Source organism: Lynx rufus, unplaced genomic scaffold (assembly GCF_022079265.1).
Source record: "Lynx rufus isolate CCGP_SWC_20201006 ecotype Redwood Valley unplaced genomic scaffold, mLynRuf1.p SCAF_40, whole genome shotgun sequence".
In the NCBI taxonomy this organism is placed as follows: Eukaryota; Metazoa; Chordata; class Mammalia; order Carnivora; family Felidae; genus Lynx; species Lynx rufus.
Genome location: NW_025814857.1, coordinates 1,969,918 through 1,989,444, shown reverse-complemented (window position 1 = coordinate 1,989,444; position 19,527 = coordinate 1,969,918). Strand labels below are relative to the sequence as shown.

General features: G+C 43.8%; 1 protein-coding gene across 1 annotated transcript in view; it reads right to left on the bottom strand.

The window, feature by feature from the left end:
- Nucleotides 1-19,527, bottom strand: part of CD99L2 (CD99 molecule like 2) — a 95,220-nt gene that overhangs the window by 13,239 nt on the left and 62,454 nt on the right. The window contains exons 3-5 of the mRNA XM_047097738.1: nucleotides 6,588-6,656; nucleotides 6,376-6,459; nucleotides 4,514-4,573 (exon numbers count right to left, since the gene is read on the bottom strand). Of these exons, the coding sequence (XP_046953694.1) occupies nucleotides 4,514-4,573; nucleotides 6,376-6,459; nucleotides 6,588-6,656 (213 nt within the window). The remainder of the gene's footprint in view (nucleotides 1-4,513; nucleotides 4,574-6,375; nucleotides 6,460-6,587; nucleotides 6,657-19,527) is intronic.

Here is a 19,527-nt window from a genome sequence, read left to right as displayed (position 1 = left end):
GGCTATTTGTCTTTTCATTATTACACAATAGTTTTAAACAGACGACTGACTATATCCGTTTCATGTTCCTGATGGTTCTGTCGGGCAGCTGTCTGGAAGACAAACGGGGACCAGAAGGCCAGTTACAAGGTTAAAGTAAGGACCCAAGGGGAGGAAATGCGGGTGCAGGCTTGAGGGGAAGCAGAGAATATTCCAAAGTCAAACGATACTACGAGAGAGGACTTCAGGCAGAATGGAGTGAGGAGCCCAGCAAATCCTCTCCTCACAAAGCAAATGTAACTCTGGCCAATCCAAGACAGCCATATCCAGAGACACATTTAGGTCCAGTGAGAAGAGCAGCTAGTCTGCGGAGGGGCAGACAGGCCACAAAATGCTGCAGCTGCCAAAGACTCACGTGACTCGGAGCACCATCAGCTACACCAAGCAGTCAACTGGCCAGGGATTCAGTACGGAGGTGAGGAGCTAAGGCAGCCATAGGGGACTTGATACACTCTCCACATAGCCTTCCTTGCCCTGAAGCTGAGCACACGCCCAGCAGAGACAGTCTGGCCCTGGCTGAAGACTGGTGGTAGAGATTGACAGAGCAGGCCGAATCCAGTAACACAACCTCACACTTATGGTCAACTGATTTTCACCGAGGGAGCCAAGACGGCTCCGTGGGGGGAAAGCATAATTTTATCAGAAAATGGTGCCAGGACGATTGGATAGCCACATGCAAAACGATAACCGTACGCAGATTAACTCAAAATGGAACGGTAAAGACCCAAATGTAGAAGCTGAAACTATAAAACTTTTAGAAGACATAAGAAAAAAAACCCTCCATGACCTCGACTGTTCTTAACCAGTAAAGCATCATTCACAAAAGAAAAAAAATTGCCCTTTATAAAGAAATAAATATTCAACAAACAACACTCTTAAAGAAAAAAAAAAAAGACAGCCACACACTGGGAAAAAGATTTCCAAGATCATATACCTGATAAAGGACTCATATCGAGATCATATACAGAACTCATAAAAGCAAAACAAACAAACAAATAAAACAAAACAAAAACTTGAATTTTTTAAATGGGCAAAAAACCTGAACAGACTTCACCAAAGAAGAATGTAAAAGATGTTCAACGTCACGGGCCATTAGGGGAATACAAATGAAAAATGAGGAGATACCCCTCCTAACTATTAAAATGTCCAGAATCCAAAGGAGCTGACAATTCCAATTGCTGACAAGGACGGGAAGCAGCAGGAACTCTCATCTGTTGTTCCAGAGCAAGCAAAATGGCGCAGCCACTTTAGAAGAAAGAGAGCTCAGTAGTTTATCATAAAGCCAAACGTGGACCCACCATGGACCCAGGTACTCACCCAAGGGAATTGAAAACTTAGGTCCACACAAAAACCTGTATGTAAACGTTTAGAAATGTATACAGCAGCTTTATTTATAATCATCAAAAGCTGGACACAGGCAAGATGTCCTTCAACAGGTCAACAAATAAGCAAAAGCAGTACATCTGGACAAAGGAATATTATTCAATGCTAAAAAGAAAGATACCATTGAGCCATGAAGAGATACGGAAGAACCTCCAATGCATATCGCTAAGCAAAAGAAGTCAGTCAGCAAAGGCTACATGCTGTAAGATTCCAATTATAGGACATTCTGGAAAAGACAAAACTATAAAGAAGTAAAACACAGTAGTGGTTGCACTAATGGAAAACAGATTGGGGTTGCGGAAGGGCTGGGTACGAAAGGGATATATAGAACATTTCTGGCGATAGAACTGTTCTGTATTATACCTGGGTGGTGGACACATGACTATATGAATTTGTAAGAACCCATAACTGTACATCGTGAAGAGTGACCTTTAACGTATGTGAGCAAAAGAATGAAACAAAGCATCAACTAGGTGGGTGGGAGATCCTGGGACGGAATGCAGACTGTGACAAGTGGGTCTAACTGCTTGAGAAACATAGGACACAACTGCCGGATGGAGGTGGAGGGATAAAGGGGCTGACCCAAGTCACCTTGAAAAATGCTCTTTCGACTGGAAACTGTAAGGTAAAGACACAAGAATTTACATATAAACCCTGTACTCTCAATAGTAAAGCTATTTCTCACAGAGGCATGAGCTGACAATTCTGACTATGCTACCCGTGGTACCACAACTGAGCAAGTAAGCAAATGGTTGACGAATGGAAGGTTTCTCCCTGTCAGAGTGGGGAGTTACAGAAAGGAAGACTAAAATAAAGCTTTCAGCACCGGATTCCAGTTGGAGAGTTAAGTAGGAATTCATGTTGAGGTGAATGTACGTGCTGACGAATAGAGAAATAATTACAGATACATGTGTGTACATGGTTTGGTATACATCCATGTACTTATCACCAACTTCTGCCCACTGAAAGGGTAGAGAAGTAGCAACATCTCACAAAGCGATGAACACACTCAACACTCAGATCTTTGTTTCTAACGTCGATCGCTTCCAGTGAGGAAGAGAACGATGTACTGAATAGGATCCCCAAGGAAACATTCCCAGCAGGCAACGGTGTTTCGGAGGTGAACAAGACCAAGGAAGTGGGAGAGCACCAGGAGAAGCTGGGAGAAAAGAGTGTGAGGCAGCAGATGGTCACTAGGGAACAAAGAGCAACTCAAGAGTGGGAGCAGAGGCTTGCACACAGTAGGTGGCTGACGGGACCTGCTGACAAGAGACTGCCAGTGTCCCCTAGGAACAAAATATGGGGCTCCTGCAAGGCCAAGAGAAATATTTTCATGAGAAAAAAAAATACGTAACAGATAACCTATTATTTCAGAAATAAACTCCAAAACCATAGTTGAGTCGATGTGCCTAAGACCCAAAGCTGGAAAATACATTAATTAGGATTGTTTTTATGCTGAAGATCATCATGTACAGAAATATGTTTTATCTTCACTCATGGCATCTGCATGTCCGCACAGAGGCGAGTGTCTGAGAATTTCATCGTGTGCTCATCATAACCATGTTTCAGGCTCACACTTGTATTTTTTGCCGGGACCCCCTTTATTTTCTTTTAATGATGCTTATAATGACAGACGGTATAACTTAAGCTAACAATTGATTATTCTTTAGAAGAGAAATTCAAATATGAGCCTAATTAAAGAATTTCCCAACACTTCTTCCTTGCTAAAACATGTACCGTTAATAAGGAAGCCCCCGACGTGCCATTCAGACTTTCATCTGTGCGCACGCTTCCACACGCTATCACTGCCCGCACCTCACCATCTGGAAATACCATTTGTCACCCAGGAGTAATTGGCCAATTTGCTGGGTTTGCCCTTTAAACGTTCCATGTTCTTCTGACACCTGTGAGTTTCATTTAAAGGCTTTTAGAACTTTTTACTCAAGATGACATTGTCTGGAAAGGGGTTTTGAAGGACAGATGTGACCACAGTATCCTTTAATCAGAAGAGAACACGGTTCCATATGAAAGGCACACGGTCCCCACAAGAAGGGAGCTCATGCTGATGCCACAGGCAGGACTGCGGGGAGCGTAGCAGGGTTACCAGCAGATACACACCTAACTCGTGCACGTATAACCACATTAAGTCACAACCACAACTTACCGTCACAACAGGCTACAACCGCAAGTAACAATCACACATTCCAGCCATAACATATTTTGTCACATTGAATCTGGCTGACAGTCTCCATGGTAGGATCAGTTCTTGATGTGTATTTAAGATAAAAGGTTTAAATCTTTGGTGGTTTGGGGGGAGGGCGTGACTAGAAAGGGTTGGCACGAGGGAGTCTCCTTGTGGTTCTGTTTTCTGCATCCCGATCGGTCATGGTTACTGAAATTCACACACATGACAAAATTTCATAGACCCACGTGTGTCCGCATGCACGCACACACACACACGAGTACACGCACTCGCTGATGCAATGTCAATCAGGCCTATATGTGACTTAGTAACAGCCTGTATCAATTTGACAACATACTATGGTTATGTGAGCTGTCATCATCAGAGGAAGCCGGGTGAAGAGTACACAGAAATTCTCCTGAACGATTTTTATAATTTCCCATGAGTTTTAAAGCATCTTAAACTAAAAAGATATTTTAAAAGATGCCGGACTTGCTATGGGTCTCCTAAAAAATGCTGGTCATGATGAGCTTTGCTCTTTGCATCCCAAGGGTGACAAGATCCCCAGGCTGGAGGTGGGAGTTGTTCCCAGTGAGTCCCCTGACCCGTACCTGGCGCTGCCTGGGCAAGAGGCTCCGACTCGGTATGGAGATCCTAACCCATGTGGCACCTTGGCTTAGGGACATCAAGGGGAACAACGTGGCTTTTCCGAATTGGCTTATAAATCCCGGCTTTGAGCAGCACAGCCCACATTGTTCCAAGTGAGCCGCAAGTTGTCAGCAGGATGTCTGGCAACTACCTCTCCCATCACAGAGGCTGCGTCAGGACGACTCAATCAACCTGGTCGCCATGTAATCACGTTTGTAACAAGACTAAGGTATTTAGACGGACCAGCACTCCTAACTTTACCTTTGTCAGGTTTGTATTCCCCACCGCCTAATATGTCTTCAAGATCCTTGTCTGAAAAACCTGGAGAAAACAAAACACACATTTCAATTCCAAAACACCTTTTTCAGGGACAAAAACCTTATGTTAATATGTTGCCCAACATCCCCAGAAAAGGACGTCCAGTTCAGAATACCCTTGATGAATGTGGTAGGCAAAACTCTCAAATGGCCCCTGATTCCCTCCTGCTGGAGTACATACCTTGCTTAACATCCCATCACTTTAAGCATGAAAAGATTTTCCAGATGGAATTAAGATCCCAAATCAGTTTGGCTTTGCATGAATTAAAAGGGAAATTATCCTTGGTGGGCCAGACCCCATCAGGTAAAGCCCTTTAAACCAGGGTGAAGCCACTAGAAGCAACAGAGCTAGTTTTCCTCTCTGGGCTCTCCCTGGTCTCTACCTCCTGCTGGTCTTGAAAAAGCAAGCAGCAATTAGTTCTACAACTGCAAGGAAACGTACTCTGCCTACAACCCCATGAACTTGGAGGAGGACCCGATCGCAGAGGAGACCGGACCTGGCGGACACCATGATTGCAGCTATATGAGGTCCTGAACAGAAAACTCAGCTTGGCAGTTCCTCAACTCCCCACTCATGAAAAGGAAACTGAGTTAATAAACAGGTGCTGTGTTAACTCAATTTGTCAGCAGCAATAGAAAACTAATGCTTTTTTGATTCAACTGTAGTTACTCTGGAGAGCACTTGAGTGTTTCAGTTCCGAGCTGTATTATCTGCCTTGTGCTCTGAAAGACCACTTTGCCTAGGAAGAATGAATGATGATCAAACTATGGTTATGGTGGCTTGACTATTTGGCACATGTTTCCTTGCAAATGAATAAAATGGGGTGGTCACTACGAAGAACACCACTGGCCGTATCTGTTGCCAATGGGAAGATTTCAAACAAAACGTGTAATTTTGAAAAATCTACATCCACCTCTCTGATCTCAGCAGCTTCCCAGTACTTAAAGACTTTATCTAAGGAGATGGGGGTGATATCAGCAAATGTGAATTTGGGATACCGCGTATTAAAACATGGGCATTATCTGGAAGTTCACAAGACCTCAGGACACCAATATTTCCAAATGACCAATGCATACATAATATGCAAAACCACAAATGAGGAGAGGTTCCACTAAAAGTGCAAGAGAGTCCTGTGGGGTTGTAAGGAATCACGTATAAAAAGTTCATTGGTATGGTCACGTCCCACACTGTAGTTAAATGGTAACAAACGGCCACGGGTTGAGTTTGGGTGTCTTACTAAAGAAAAAAAACTATGTTGATCAGAAAAGTCTATGAAAATATTCCTCCCTTTTTTGACTACATATCTATACGAAGCCAGATTTCCTTCATACACCTCAGCCATCACAACACATTACAACTGAATCCAGAAGCAGAGAGGGTCTAGCTTTTCTGCTTAGACATTATAGAAATTTGCAAAACATGTACAATGATGCCACTCTTCTCACTCAATTTTGGTTTTGGATTGCCCGTTATTTCTTACAAAAACATGCTATTTTTGTTAACGTGTATGGGTTCGTTGTTCATTTTTAATGAATACATGATTACATATATTTTTTAAAATTTTAGTTCAAAGACAATATTGTTAGATGTGACCTACATAAACAAAAGCCCTTGAAATCCTCAATGATTTGGGGATTCCTGAGACCAAAAAGTTCGATAACTACGGTTTAGGGTTCTCCTGGGCCTTGAAGTACCCCCAGGCCTGCCATGCCCGGGTGACTCTGCGGGCTGTTGTAGTTTCGTGAGCGACGACCCGGCCAGGGAGCCGCAGTGCTGGCCAGCGCTTCCAACCTTCTGTGACTTACCTCCTGCTCCTGCGCTCGGTTTCTTGCGGCCATCGTCTCGATCATTTCGATCATCCAAGGCATCAGCCAAGTTAAAATCATTATCTGCAGTGGGCCCCAAAACATAAAAGAGAAAGTCAACAGGTTAAGCTGCAGGTAGCTCCGTGGACATTGGCCCAAAGAGAGTTCCACAGTGTTCTTCTTTCCTGCCCTCCTCAGAACATCCATATTACCTGCAGGCTTGGCTGGAGCTCTGGTTGCTGCTGGTCTCTTGGTTGTAGTGGTGCCATGGTCCCATCTCTCTAAAAGGGGAGGGAGGGCAGCAAGGAAAGCACATTTAGTAACAAAATACAGCAGCCATTTCTTGGCTCAGGTAGGTCACATCGTGAGTATGTACCATTGTCTCGGTCCTTGAGGCCCCTCTAAGGCTTCTGACAACCCCTTGGAGAAAGGCAAAGAAATGTAGAAGGTTTAAATGAGACGAGTTCTGTTCACTTTTCTTCAGAGGATTGGTGGTAAGGCAGACATGCTCCCAGATAGGATCCTGGGATTCATGGAGCTAAGTATTCAGCCTAGATCTGCTGGATGGGACCCCGTGGGTCCAGGGAGTTCAAGAGCTTGTGCATGACCCTTGGAGGCTTCAGGCTCTGGTTTCCACCACTACCAACCTGGCACCAGAATCATAAATCATACTGCCCAGGGATGGACTGAGGCTATGTTCCCAGGTGGGTATGGGGGTGTCTATTATCAATTGAAAGTAGTATAACACCAACAAAATATTTTCTAGAAGCGTGGTTGTTACTACTGTAACTATTAGCTTTTTCAGCTCACCTGGATTCCTCTAAAAATATGGACTTCTTTCACATCTATTACATGGCATGACATGCATGAGTTTTCTAATAGTTTCTTTTCTTGAGCTTACAGAATGTTCCATAAACTGTTCTACAACTGGAGGCGGCAGAGGGAAAGGAAATTTAAGGGAGAAGAAACGCAAAGACAGTACTATATATGGCAAGCACTCAGAAAAGAAACAGCAATATTTGTGGGGAAAAAAATCTCAGTGAGTTTTACAGATCAAAAATGTAATCCTCGGGTGCCTGGGTGGCTCAGCTGGTTGAGGGTCTGACTCTTGATTTCTGCTCAGGTCATGGTCTTATGGGTCGTGAGATGGAGTCCTGCATTGGGCTCTGTCCTGGGCATGCAGCCTGCTTAAGATGCGCCCTCCCTCTCCCTCTCTCTCTCTTTCTGTCTCCCCCCACTCAGGTGTGCATGCGCTCATGCTCTCTCTCTCTCTCTAGATGATGATGATGATGATGATGATGATGATGATGATGATGATGGTGGTGATGGTGGTGGTGGTGTAATCCTCAAACTGCCCAGGTAATTTACAATGCATTACCTGTCTTTTCTAGATAGGGCCTTAAGGCCTGTGGATCAAAGAAATGTAAGTCTGAATCTTCTGGAAAGAGTGTAAAAACACAGTAGGACATGACCTGACATTTCTCACTAGGTATAAAGGGAGACATCACATCATGATGGAGGGTCAATCCACCAAGAACACAGAACAATCCTAAACTTGTATGCACCAAACAACAGCGTAAAAACAAATGGAGATAAAACTGATAGAGCTAAAAGGAAAAAAAAACAAACAAACCACAATTAGAGTTGGGACTTCCACCATCAGCAACTGACAGAACTACTAGAATAAAAATCAGCAATGACAGAGAACCGAACCACACAATCAAGTAAATATCCGCTCCACTCAGTTGCAGCAGGATAAGGAATTTTTTAAGCACACATGGAACATTCACCAGCAGAGATTACATCCTGGACCAGAAAACCAAGCTCAATAAACTTCAAAGCACTGAAATTATACAGAGTGGGGTCTCTGACCATAATGGAATCAAACTAGAAACAAAAACACCATAAGAAAACAAGAAGATCCCTAGGCACTTAGAAATAAACAACACACTTCCAAATAAAACCAGGATCAGAGAGAAAGCGTCAAAGAAAAAAATTTTAAATACAACTGTGTGAAAAACACCACCACCAAAACATGCAGGATGCAGCTAAAGCAGTGATAAGGGCAGTTTCTAGCATTAAATGCTTAGAGATGAAGAAAGGCCTCAGATCAATTATCTAAGTTCTTAACTCCAGATGCTAGAAAATGAAATGCTAGATTGTAGGGAAACAAACCCAAAGCAAGCAGACAGAAGGAAATAAGAGCAGAAATCAACAAAATTGAAAATAGAAAATACAAATCAATGAAGCCGCTTCTCTAAAAGGTCAATAAAATTGGCGTACCTCTAGCCTTACTAAGAAACATAAAGGAGAAAGGACAAAATACCATTATAATGAATGAAACCAGGTGTTTCCTTACAGAGTCTGTAGCCATTAGAAGAGAATAAAATGTAATGAACTTACGCTCATATATTTGACAACTGAGAAGAAATGGACCAATTTCTCAAAACCCACAAACCACCACAACTCAACCCAGTCCTGCACGTTCAAGTACTGGAAGACAAACATCGTTAAGATGACAATACTACCGGGGCGCCTGGGTGGCGCAGTCGGTTAAGCGTCCGACTTCAGCCAGGTCACGATCTCACGGTCCGTGGGTTCGAGCCCCGCGTCGGGCTCTGGGCTGATGGCCCAGAGCCTGGAGCCTGTTTCCGATTCTGTCTCTCCCTCTCTCTCTGCCCCTCCCCCGTTCATGCTCTGTCTCGCTCTGTCCCAAAAAAAAAAAAAAAAAAAAATGACAATACTACCTAAAGTGATCTAGATTCAAGGCAATCCCTACCCAAATCCTAAAGACACTTTGTTTTCTGAAACAGAAAAAACCATTCTTTTGTTAATTTTGTTAATGCTTATTTACTTTTGAGAGAGAGAGAGAGAGAGAGACAGAGAGAGACAGAGAGAGACAGCGAAAGTGTGAGCAAGAGAGGGACAGAGAGACAGGGAGACACAGAATCTGAAGCAGGCTCCAGGCTCTGAGCTGTCAGCACAGACCCCGATGCGGGGTTTTGAACTCACGAACGGTGAGATCATGACCTGAGCCGAAGTCAGACCCTTCACCGACTGAGCCACCCAGGTACCCTAGAAAAACCCATTCTAAAATTCATGTGGAATATCTAAAGAGTCCCCAAATAGCCAAAACAATCTTGAAAAAGAAGAACACGGTTGGAAGATTTCTTCTTCAAAACTTAGTACAGTGGTACAGTAATCGAAACAGTGTGGTACTGGCATAAGAACAGACACCTGGGTCAATGGAATAGAACAGAGTCCAGAAATAAACACTTACATATACGGCCAATATGTATATTCTGGACAAGAGCACCAAGAAACTGGTCATAACACGCCAAGGAATGAAGTTCAACCCGTACCTGACACCATATATAAAAACGAATTCAAATGAATCAAAGACCTCAAACTATAAAACTCTTAGAAAAAAAAAAAAAAACGTAGCAGAAAATCTTCATGATCTTGGATTTGGTGAGGATTTCTCAGATGTGATGCCAAAAGCACAGGGAACAAAATGAAGATAAATTGGCCTTCATCAAATTAAAACTTTTCTGCATCGGGGCGCCTGGGTGGTTCAGTCGGTTGAGTGTCTGACTTCGGCTCAGGTCATGATCTCACGGTTTGAGTTGGAGCCCTGAGTCGGGCTCTGCACTAACAGTTAGTGCAGAGCCTACTTGGGGTTCTCTCTTTCTCTCTCTCTGCTTCTTCCACGCTTGTTGCTCACTCACTCACTCTCTTTCTCCTCTCTCAAAATAAACAAACTTAAAAAATTATTTTAAAAAAAAACTGGGCAAAGGACTTAAACAGATCTTCAAAGAAGATATACAAGTACAGCCAATAAGCACATGACCGGATGCTCGGCATCACTAGTTGTTAAGGGAAATGCAAATCAAATCCACGAGGAGCTGCCACCTCACGATCATTAAAGGCCGTTCTGAAAAGAAAAATGCACTAACAAGTGTCGGAGAGGATGTGAAAAAACCAGCCCCTGGCGCACTGGTACAGGGGATGGAAGATGCTGCAGCTGTTGTGAAAAAGCATGGCAGTTCCTCGAGGTTAAACACGGAATTAGCACAGGGTCCTGTAAGTCCGCGAGTAGGTAAACATTCCAAAGCACTGAAAGCAGGGACCCAGATACTTGCATACCAATGCCCATGGCAGCACTCTGCACAATCGCCAAAAGGCAGCAATCACCCACATGTCCATCAACATGTGAACAAACAAAATGGGGTCCACATCCAATGAAGTATCACCCAGCCGCACAAAGGAATAGAATTCTGGCACAGGCTACAACATGGACAAACTTTGCACATGTTATGCTCTGTGAAAGAAGCCAGACACGAAAGGACAAATATTGTAGGATTCTACTTACATGAGGCACTCAGAATGGGCAAATTCTTAGAGACAGAAAGGACGCTAGAGATTACTAGGGGTAAGAGTAGAGAAAAATGGGGAGTTACTGTTTAATGGGTAAAGAGCTTCTGTGTGGGATGATGAGAAAATTCTGGAAATGAATAGTAGTGGTAATCGTTGCACAACATGGGGAATGTACTCAGTGCCAATGATCTGTACATTTAAAAACGGTTAGGGGCGCCTGGGTGGCTCAGTCGGTTGAGCATCTGACTTTGGCTCAGGTCATGATCTCACAGTTTGTGGCTTCAAGCCCCACATTGGGCTCTGAGCTGACAGCTCAGAGCTTGGAGCCTGTGTCTCCCTCTCTCTCTGCCCCTCCCCTGCTGGCTCTCTCTCTCTCTCTCTCAAAAGTAAAGAAACATTTTTTAAAATGTTTAAAAAAAGAAAACAGAGGAAAACCTTTGGGACTGAGGGCTTGGTGAAGAGTGCAGAGACTTGCTAACAAAACCATGTTGCACAAAAGAAAAAAAAAGATAAACCAGACTACATCAAAATTAAAACATTTCCTTTCGCAAAAGACCCTGTTAATAAGCTGAAAAGACAAGCTACAGGTTAAGAGAAAATACTTGCAAAACACATATATGACTAAAGACTGTGTCTACAATCTATGAAGAGCTCCTAAAATCCAAAAGTAAAACACAGACAATCCAACTAGAAATGAGCAAAAGATATTCAAGTTAAAATCACAATGAGAGGCCACCAACATACCTACCAGAATGACTAGGATCTAGTGGTAACACCAAGTACTGACTGACAAGGACACGGAGAAGCTGGGTCACTCACACACTGCCGGTGGGAATGTCACGTGGTACAACCACTCTGGAAACCTAGTTCGCGACATTCTTTAAAAACTAAACCTACAACTATCATATAGACCCAGCAATTACACTCCTGGGCATTTACCCCAGAGAAAGGAAAACTCACACTCATGTAAAAACCTATATATAAATGTTTACTGCTGAAAACTGGAAACAACCCAGATGACCTTCATAAACAAACTGTGGTACATCTACATCATGGGATGCTATTCAGCAAGGAAAAAGCAACAAACTACTGATACTTGTAATAACTTGGATGGATCTCAAAGGAATTCTGAGTGAAAAAAAAAAAAGAAGCAATTCCCAAACATTACATACTACGTGATTCCATTTACGTAACATTTTCTAAATTACCAGATTCTACAGATGGACAACGGGTTAGGGGGTGGGGACTAGAAAGGTGCGGGGGCGGGGGGAGGAGATAATGGTCAGTGTTCATAAAAGGACAGCAGGAGGGGTCTTTATGGTGATGTAACAGCTCCCTGTGGACTATCGTGGTGGACACACTCACCCACCCAGGTGACAAAACCGCACAGTAGTGAAAACACACACACTAGGCTTTGTGTCCATATCAATACCCTGCTTATGATATTATACTATAGTTTTGCAGGGTGTCACCTTTGGGGAAACTGGGTAGTGGATACACGGAATCTCTCTTTAGCATTTCTTAGGTCTTCAGGGGTTTACAATTACCTAAAAAAAAAAAAGTCTGTTAAAAAAAAGTTTGGGGGCACCTGGGTGGCTCAGTCAGTGAAGCGTCCGACTTTGGCTCAGGTCATGATCTCATGGTTCGTGAGTTTGAGGCCCATGTCAGGCTCTGTGCTGACAGCTACAAACCTGGAGCCTGCTTCAGATTCTGTGTCTCCCTCTCTCTCGGCCCATCCCCCACTTGTGCTCTCTCTCTCTTTCCATCTCTCAAACCTAAACAAATGTTTAAAAAAAAAAAACCAACTAAAGAGCAAATCAAGTAGGAAAGGGCAGTAAGAACATCTTGGAATGAGGTGGTAACACGAGTGAAGTTTCCAGGCAACTAAAGCTTGTTCTTTCTCGATCCCAATGGTTTGCGACACAATGAAAATCTTCCAGAGAGGATATCTTTACAGGACAAATAACACAGTTCTCAGTCTCTTTGAGATGAGGGTATAAAATACGACTTTTCCAGAGGGCCTGGGGTCACTATTTTTCTGTTAGCACATCGTGCTTACCTCTTAAAGACCAGAGTCCCATTTTCATCTTCTTTCTAGATTACTGGATCTCATCTTCCATGGGCGAGGCACACTGCCACGCAGGCCAGTCATCACCATAAAGCCAGAGCTTACCATTTTGGAGGCGAGGGACTGTAATACCTCTTTGGGGCAGGTTGACCTGTGGATCAGTAGCGGCCTTTTCTGGGGCTTTTTTGGCCAGGGTGCACCACCTGACGCTAAACTACCCTTTGGGGCCATCACCCTCCCCGTGCAGACACATGTAACGCCAGCGTGCTGTGGAGAAAAGGCACTGGAGGAAAAGCCAGAGCCACTGGGCTCCAGTCCCGCGGTCCTGCTAGCTTGCAGCAGGACCTTGGACAAGTCCTTCTCATCTAAACCAGGAGGGAAGGATGGGGTCGTGAAGGTTTCCCCAGTTCCGACACCTAGAGTTCTTCCTCATGTAAAGATGGCTTTAATTTGTTTAAGTTTAAATTTGTTAGATATGGTCAATATAAAAGTAATCCAATGGTACAGAATTTTTTTAAATTTGTAATGTATGCTTAATATAAAAGTAATCTGATTGTAGAGAACGCAAAGAAAATACTAAAGCTGGCCTCGAATCAACCCTCAGAGGTGGCTACTCTGAATGTTTTCACATAAGCATGCACGCCCGTACGTGTGCTTGGATACGCTTACTGGATAAAAGTTGATTCATACTACATACATTTGATTCTGTCACTTACCTTCCTCATGTCAGTTCCAGACACCGACCTTATTCTCTGTATTGGCTGGAGAGCACGGCTGCTTAGAATGTAGCCATTTCACTGTGGGATTTTAGCGTTCCATTGGGGGTGGATATAAAACACAAGACAGCTGTGCACACGAAGTGGTGTGCCTAGAAAGAAAATGCTCAGAAGCAGAGCTGCTTCAAAGATGCTATGAAGTCGCCCTCCCCAAAGGTAGACCCCACTTATAGGACTGCCTACAGGAGTGAAATTGTAAAGGCAGAGCTTGATACCACAGAAGACATCTAAAATGACCTTCCTGCTCGCCCCAGCTCCACAAATACATGCTCAGCGCGCATTGATGGTGAAGAAATCTTTGATTTAGGGGAAAACAGATGGATGCCACATAAATAGCTCTCAGACAGTAGTTCTCAAAGAGTGTTCCAAGAACCCCTGGGGGTCTATGCAGTCATAACTATTTTCGTAATCCTCAGATGTGCTTTGCCCTTTTTACATGGTGCAAAAGCAATTGCGTGTAAACCAACTGGCCCTTAGCGTGAACCAGGGCAGGAGCACCAAACGTTATGAGAATGAGTTAGATTCTTCACTACACAATAGCAGGTGAAAGGGAATGCCAGTTCTGGGGTGCCTGGGGGGGCTCAGTCGGTTAGGCGTTCGACTCTTGATCTCGGCTCAAGTCATGACCTCACGGTTTGTGAGGCCGAGCCCTGCATTGGGCTGTGCTGGCAGCACGGATCCTGTTTGGGATTCTCTCTCTCCCTCTCTCTCTGCCCCTCCCCTACTCGTGTGTGTGCGCGCTCTCTCAAAATAAATAAATAAACTTAAAAAAGAAAGAATGACCGTTTTACCTAATGTCCTAGATGGTAGGTGGAATCCTAAGGCAGCTGCCAGGATTCCTGCCCCCTGGTGTACACAGCCTATATAAACCCAGCCCCTTGAGTGCAGGGGCCCGGGGGAGGGGGGCAACCAGGTCACTCTCAAGATCGGGTTATGACATATGGCAGAGGTGAAGGGATTTTGCTGATATAATTAGGATGCCAATAAATATGAATGAATTACTCAAAGGGGAGAATATTCTGGGTGATTCAGACATAATCAGGTGGTAAGTCCTTGGAAAGAGGGCTTTCGGCCTTCCCTGAGCTGACATTAAAGGTAGCCGACACTCTTCCTTTTTCTGACCTTGAAGAAGTGGCCACTAGTTCTGTAGCTGCACAGAAATGAATTCTGCCAACAAAACTGTGTGAGTAGGTCACCTTACACGGGGAAACAGACTGTGCAGATGTGGTTAAGCTAAGGACTTTGAGATGAAAAGATTATCCCAGATTGCGTAGGAAGCCCCAGGTAATTATAAGGGGGAAAGTACAGCCAGGAGAGCCAGGGGGAGGAGACCGTGATGTGGGAAGCAGGGCTGAGAGTGAGGGAGAAATGTGTAGATGCCACTTTGCTGGCTGTGAGGATAGAGGAAGGGCCACTAGCCAAGGAATGCAGGTGGCCGGCCTCCAGAAGCAGACACAGGCAAGGAAACCGACTTCCGCCTAGAGCCTCCCAAAGGAACACAGCCCTGCCAGTACTTTCATTTCTGTCCAGTGAAAACCCAAATCATAGATTTCTGAACTCCAGAACTGTAAGAGAATAAATCGGTGCTGTTTTAAGCCAGCACACTGCTGTAATTCGTTACAGTAGCAATAAGAAACTATAGACTTGGGTAGTAGGATTAAAGTACTGCTGTAATAAATACCTAAACATGTGGAAGTGGCTAGGGAATCAGGTAATAGACAAAGGCTGGAAGGATGCTGAGGGGCATCACAGAAAAAGCCTAGGTTCCACGAACAGACTGTCAGTAGAAATACGTATCTTAACTAGTGACAGCTAATGAGGATTCAGAAAGAACATGGTCGAAAATACTCCTATCATGCTAGAGAGTCCTTAAATCACCACAAACGGACTGTTGATAGAAACATGGTTGTTAAAGGCTTTGCCACTGAAGTCTCAGATGGAATTGAGGAACATGCTATTGGAAATTGGCTGAACTGTGTGTCCTGTAGTTGCGCAGAAAGCGTAACTTACAAATAATGAACTTGGATAGGCTAGCTGAGGAGGGTCCCCCCCAAAAAAGTGTTAAGGGTTTGACCTCGTTTCTTTCTGCCGTCCATAGGAAAATGTGAGAGGAAACAAAGACTGAAGGCAGAACTCATAAGCAGACAGGAACCAGCACTTGATGATTTGGGAAACTTCCATCCTGACCTAATTGCAAAAAGTGCTAAAATTCACTGCCAAGAGAGCATGCTCTGAAGAGGCGGCCAATGGTGTGCCTGGAAAACCTTGCATTAGTGCCTTGGAAGGGTCAAAAGGTCAGAGTATTCAGTCACACAAAGGCTCTCTGAAGAGATTATACATGTGACTCATGGTTTCCCTCAGCCACCTCAGCAGAAGCCACGAATAGAGATGGGGTCATCCAGGAAAGATCTGTGAAGGAGCCTCTTGTCCAACGGAGTGATCTCCATGACACACATGGGAGGTCCATAAGGTTCTTGAGAATTTGACAGCAGCAGGAACACTGCCAGCTTGGAAGTCAAGGCGACAGAAAGAGAACAAAAAGGAAAAACGCCGTTTAGCCTCCCACAATTCTACAGGCAGAGAAACAGGCGGATAGAACGACTCAGCTGCAAACACGTGCTATTTTTCATGGAAACGGAAGGATGGCTCTGAGGATTGCTAGAGACCAGTAAAGTCCTCTTGCCTTACATTTGCTCACTCCCGTAAATGGGATATCTCTATTATTATATTCTGGGGAGCAAGTAGCCGGTTTCTTGAGTTTCGCAGGTATATAGATGGAGAAGGACCGTACCTTAGAATGGATTATATCCAGAAACTTACCTACGCCTGACGTAGAGAATTTAGGTGGTGAGATTTTGGTCATCTGTGCTGATTAAATTAAGATTTTGGAATCTGGGTCGATGATGTAATAGGTTAAAACTTGTGAAGAAGGTGGGACAGAGTGAATGTCTCTTGCATGTGGGAGGGACATGGATATTTGGGAGCCAGAGAGCAGATGTGGTAGAAAGACGATGCTCCCCCAACAAAGACAGCAATGTCCTAATTCCCAGAACCTGTGAATACGTTACCTTCCACGGCAAAAGGTTCTACGTGTGTTTTTGAGTTAAGAATACAGAGATGGGAAGACTATACTGGATTATCTGTGGGGGTCCAATGCGATCACAAGGATCTTTAAAAGGGAGAGAGCCAGAGAGACAGATCTGCAGATGGTGCATGGCACCGCTGGCTCTGAAGATGGAGGGAAAGGACCATGAGCTAAAGAACGCAGGCCTCCCGAATAAGCTGGAAAAGACAAGGAAATCGATGTTGTCTATAGCCCCCAGAAGAACACGGCTATGCTGACACACTGGTTTTAGCTCAGTGACGGCCAGATCAGATTTCTGATCTCAATGATTATAAAACAATACAGGTGTATTGTTTAAGCAACCAGCTTTGCGGTGATCCATTACAGCAGTGACAGAAAACTAACACAACCTCCAACCTCACGTCAGAGCCCAGCCGCAGCTGTTATGTCAACTGTAGCTCTGTAGAAAACACTGAGTGGAGGACCCAGCAACACAGAACCCAAACTCCTGACCCAGGGGACTAAGAGAATGCATTGGAATTGTTCTAACTCAGTTATCTATGGTAACTGACTATGAGGCGATACAAAATTAATAGAAGGGAGCAGAAAAAATACTTGATTAAAAGCTCAACCTTCAGTACACAACTTTCTGACATTCTGGGCAAAGAAATGGGAAAGGCTATTAAAGCAATTATACTGCTCAAAGCGTAACAAGTGACTCAAGAAAAGTCACTTATGTGATTATTTCAATTTTGAGCTGAATTAGCTGTTTTCGGTCTCATAAAAGACCGAATTTACTCCACCTAACAATACTGGTGGGGAACGAACGGTTCTGTGCCTTTCACGCTGAATACACAAGCCTACACGTGCGATAAAATTGCGTCGAACAAAACAGTATGGAGGCTCCTCAAAAAATGAAACCGATGGGACTACCACTGGATGTGGCAATCCTACTTCTAGGCATATAGCCCAAAGGAGTGAAATCAGGATCTCTGGGAGAGATCCGCACTTCCTTGTTCATCGCATTATTCTCAATAGCTGTAATAAACAAACAATCCAAGCGCCCACCGATGGATAACCAAAATGTGCTAATGTACGTAAAACATTATTCAGCCTTAAAAAGAAGGAAATCCTGCTATTTGCGACAACACAGATGGACCCAGAGGACATGATGTAAGTAAAATAAGCCAGACACAGAAGGACAAATAGTGCACAATCCCATTTTTACAAGGCATCTCAAGTAGTCAAATACATAGAATCAGAGGGCAGAATGGTGGTTACCCAGGGTCGGGGGGAGAGGGAATGGGGAGATGTTAGTCAAAGGGTACAAAATTTCAGGGGAAAAAAAGGGAAGTAACTTGGCTAGGGTGTGGAGAAACTGGAATCCTTCTACACTGCCGGTGGGGATGTAAAATGGTACAGCCACTGTGCAAAGTAGTCTGGTGGCTCCTCAAAACATTAAACACTGAACGACCATATGACCTTGCAATTCCACTCCCAGGTATATGCCCCCAGAGAATTAAAAACAGGCACTCAAACAAGAACGTACACACGCATGTTCACAGCAGCACTACTCACAGCAGCCAAAAGGCAGAAACCGCCAAATGTCCATCAACCAACGAGTGAACAAACTGAGGTCTATCCATACGATGGGATATTGGTCATAAAAAGAATGAAGCACTGTTACATAGGCTACAAGGTGGCATATATACTAAGTGAAAGACAAACGGTCACATATTGTATGATACTATTTATACAAAATACTCAAAATAGACAAATCAACTGCTATAGAAAGCAGATTGGTGATCATCTGGGGGAAAAGGGAGTGAGGGAGGAGGAAAAACGGCTTAATGGGTAAGCAACTTCACTTTCAGGGAATGGAAAGGTTTTGGGACTGGACAGACAAGATGGCTACACAACACAGTGAATGTCTTAAAATGGCTAACTTTACATTATGTGAATTTCACTTCAAAAATTATTTTTAACAAAGAGGGACGGGGGCGGGGGGGGCGGGGAGAAGATCATCACTACAACTGCACGTCCGTTCTACCACAAGTCAGTTTTAGGAAAAGTGCACATGGAAGTTGAGAATATGGCAAGTCCTTCCCTTGATACGACTGTGCTTGCTTAACTCCTTGGGCAGGCAGCTGGTACACCAACGTGCACCTCAATGTGAAAACCACACCAGTGCACAGGTTTTTACGGTAAGGCGACCACGTGTGATAACCTACTGTCAATGTACTTTCGAATCTAGCTCATCATCAGTTTAGAGGGGATTTTAGGTGTAGAATTTCCGCTGGACTTTAAGCTGTAAAAAGAAGTACAGCACACGTGTGTGAAGAAGGTTCTGGATGTATACCTATGTTACGGTGATAGGTATGGGTAGGAAGGAGAAATTATGATGCTGAAACCATTACCTGAGCAATTCTCAAAAAAGCAATTGCCACCTACATAATATTAGTCAAAATCTGTAGGACTCCAATAGCTCATGTAAAATTACTTTTTTTCCAGATTAAAAAGAAATCAACTGACCACACATGTAAGGGTTTATTTTCAGACTGTTTGATTGATCTAATCATGTCAATCCTATGCCAGTACCACACAGTCTTATCAATAGCTTATCAATAGTCTTATCAATGGCTGTAGGTGCCATTTTGAGAGAACATTCATGCATGTGAAGCCTGCGGGGATGTGGAACATGAGCTTGGATTTGTGGGATTTTTAAGATACTATTAACTACAGATTTTCTTGTCATGAACCTTTAGATGGGATTTATCACCCACAATTGGGACGAGGAAAGTCTAGCTGCTTACCAAGGAATTAGAATAGTAGGTCAACTTCATCAAAGCAGTGAGCTCCTAAAATAA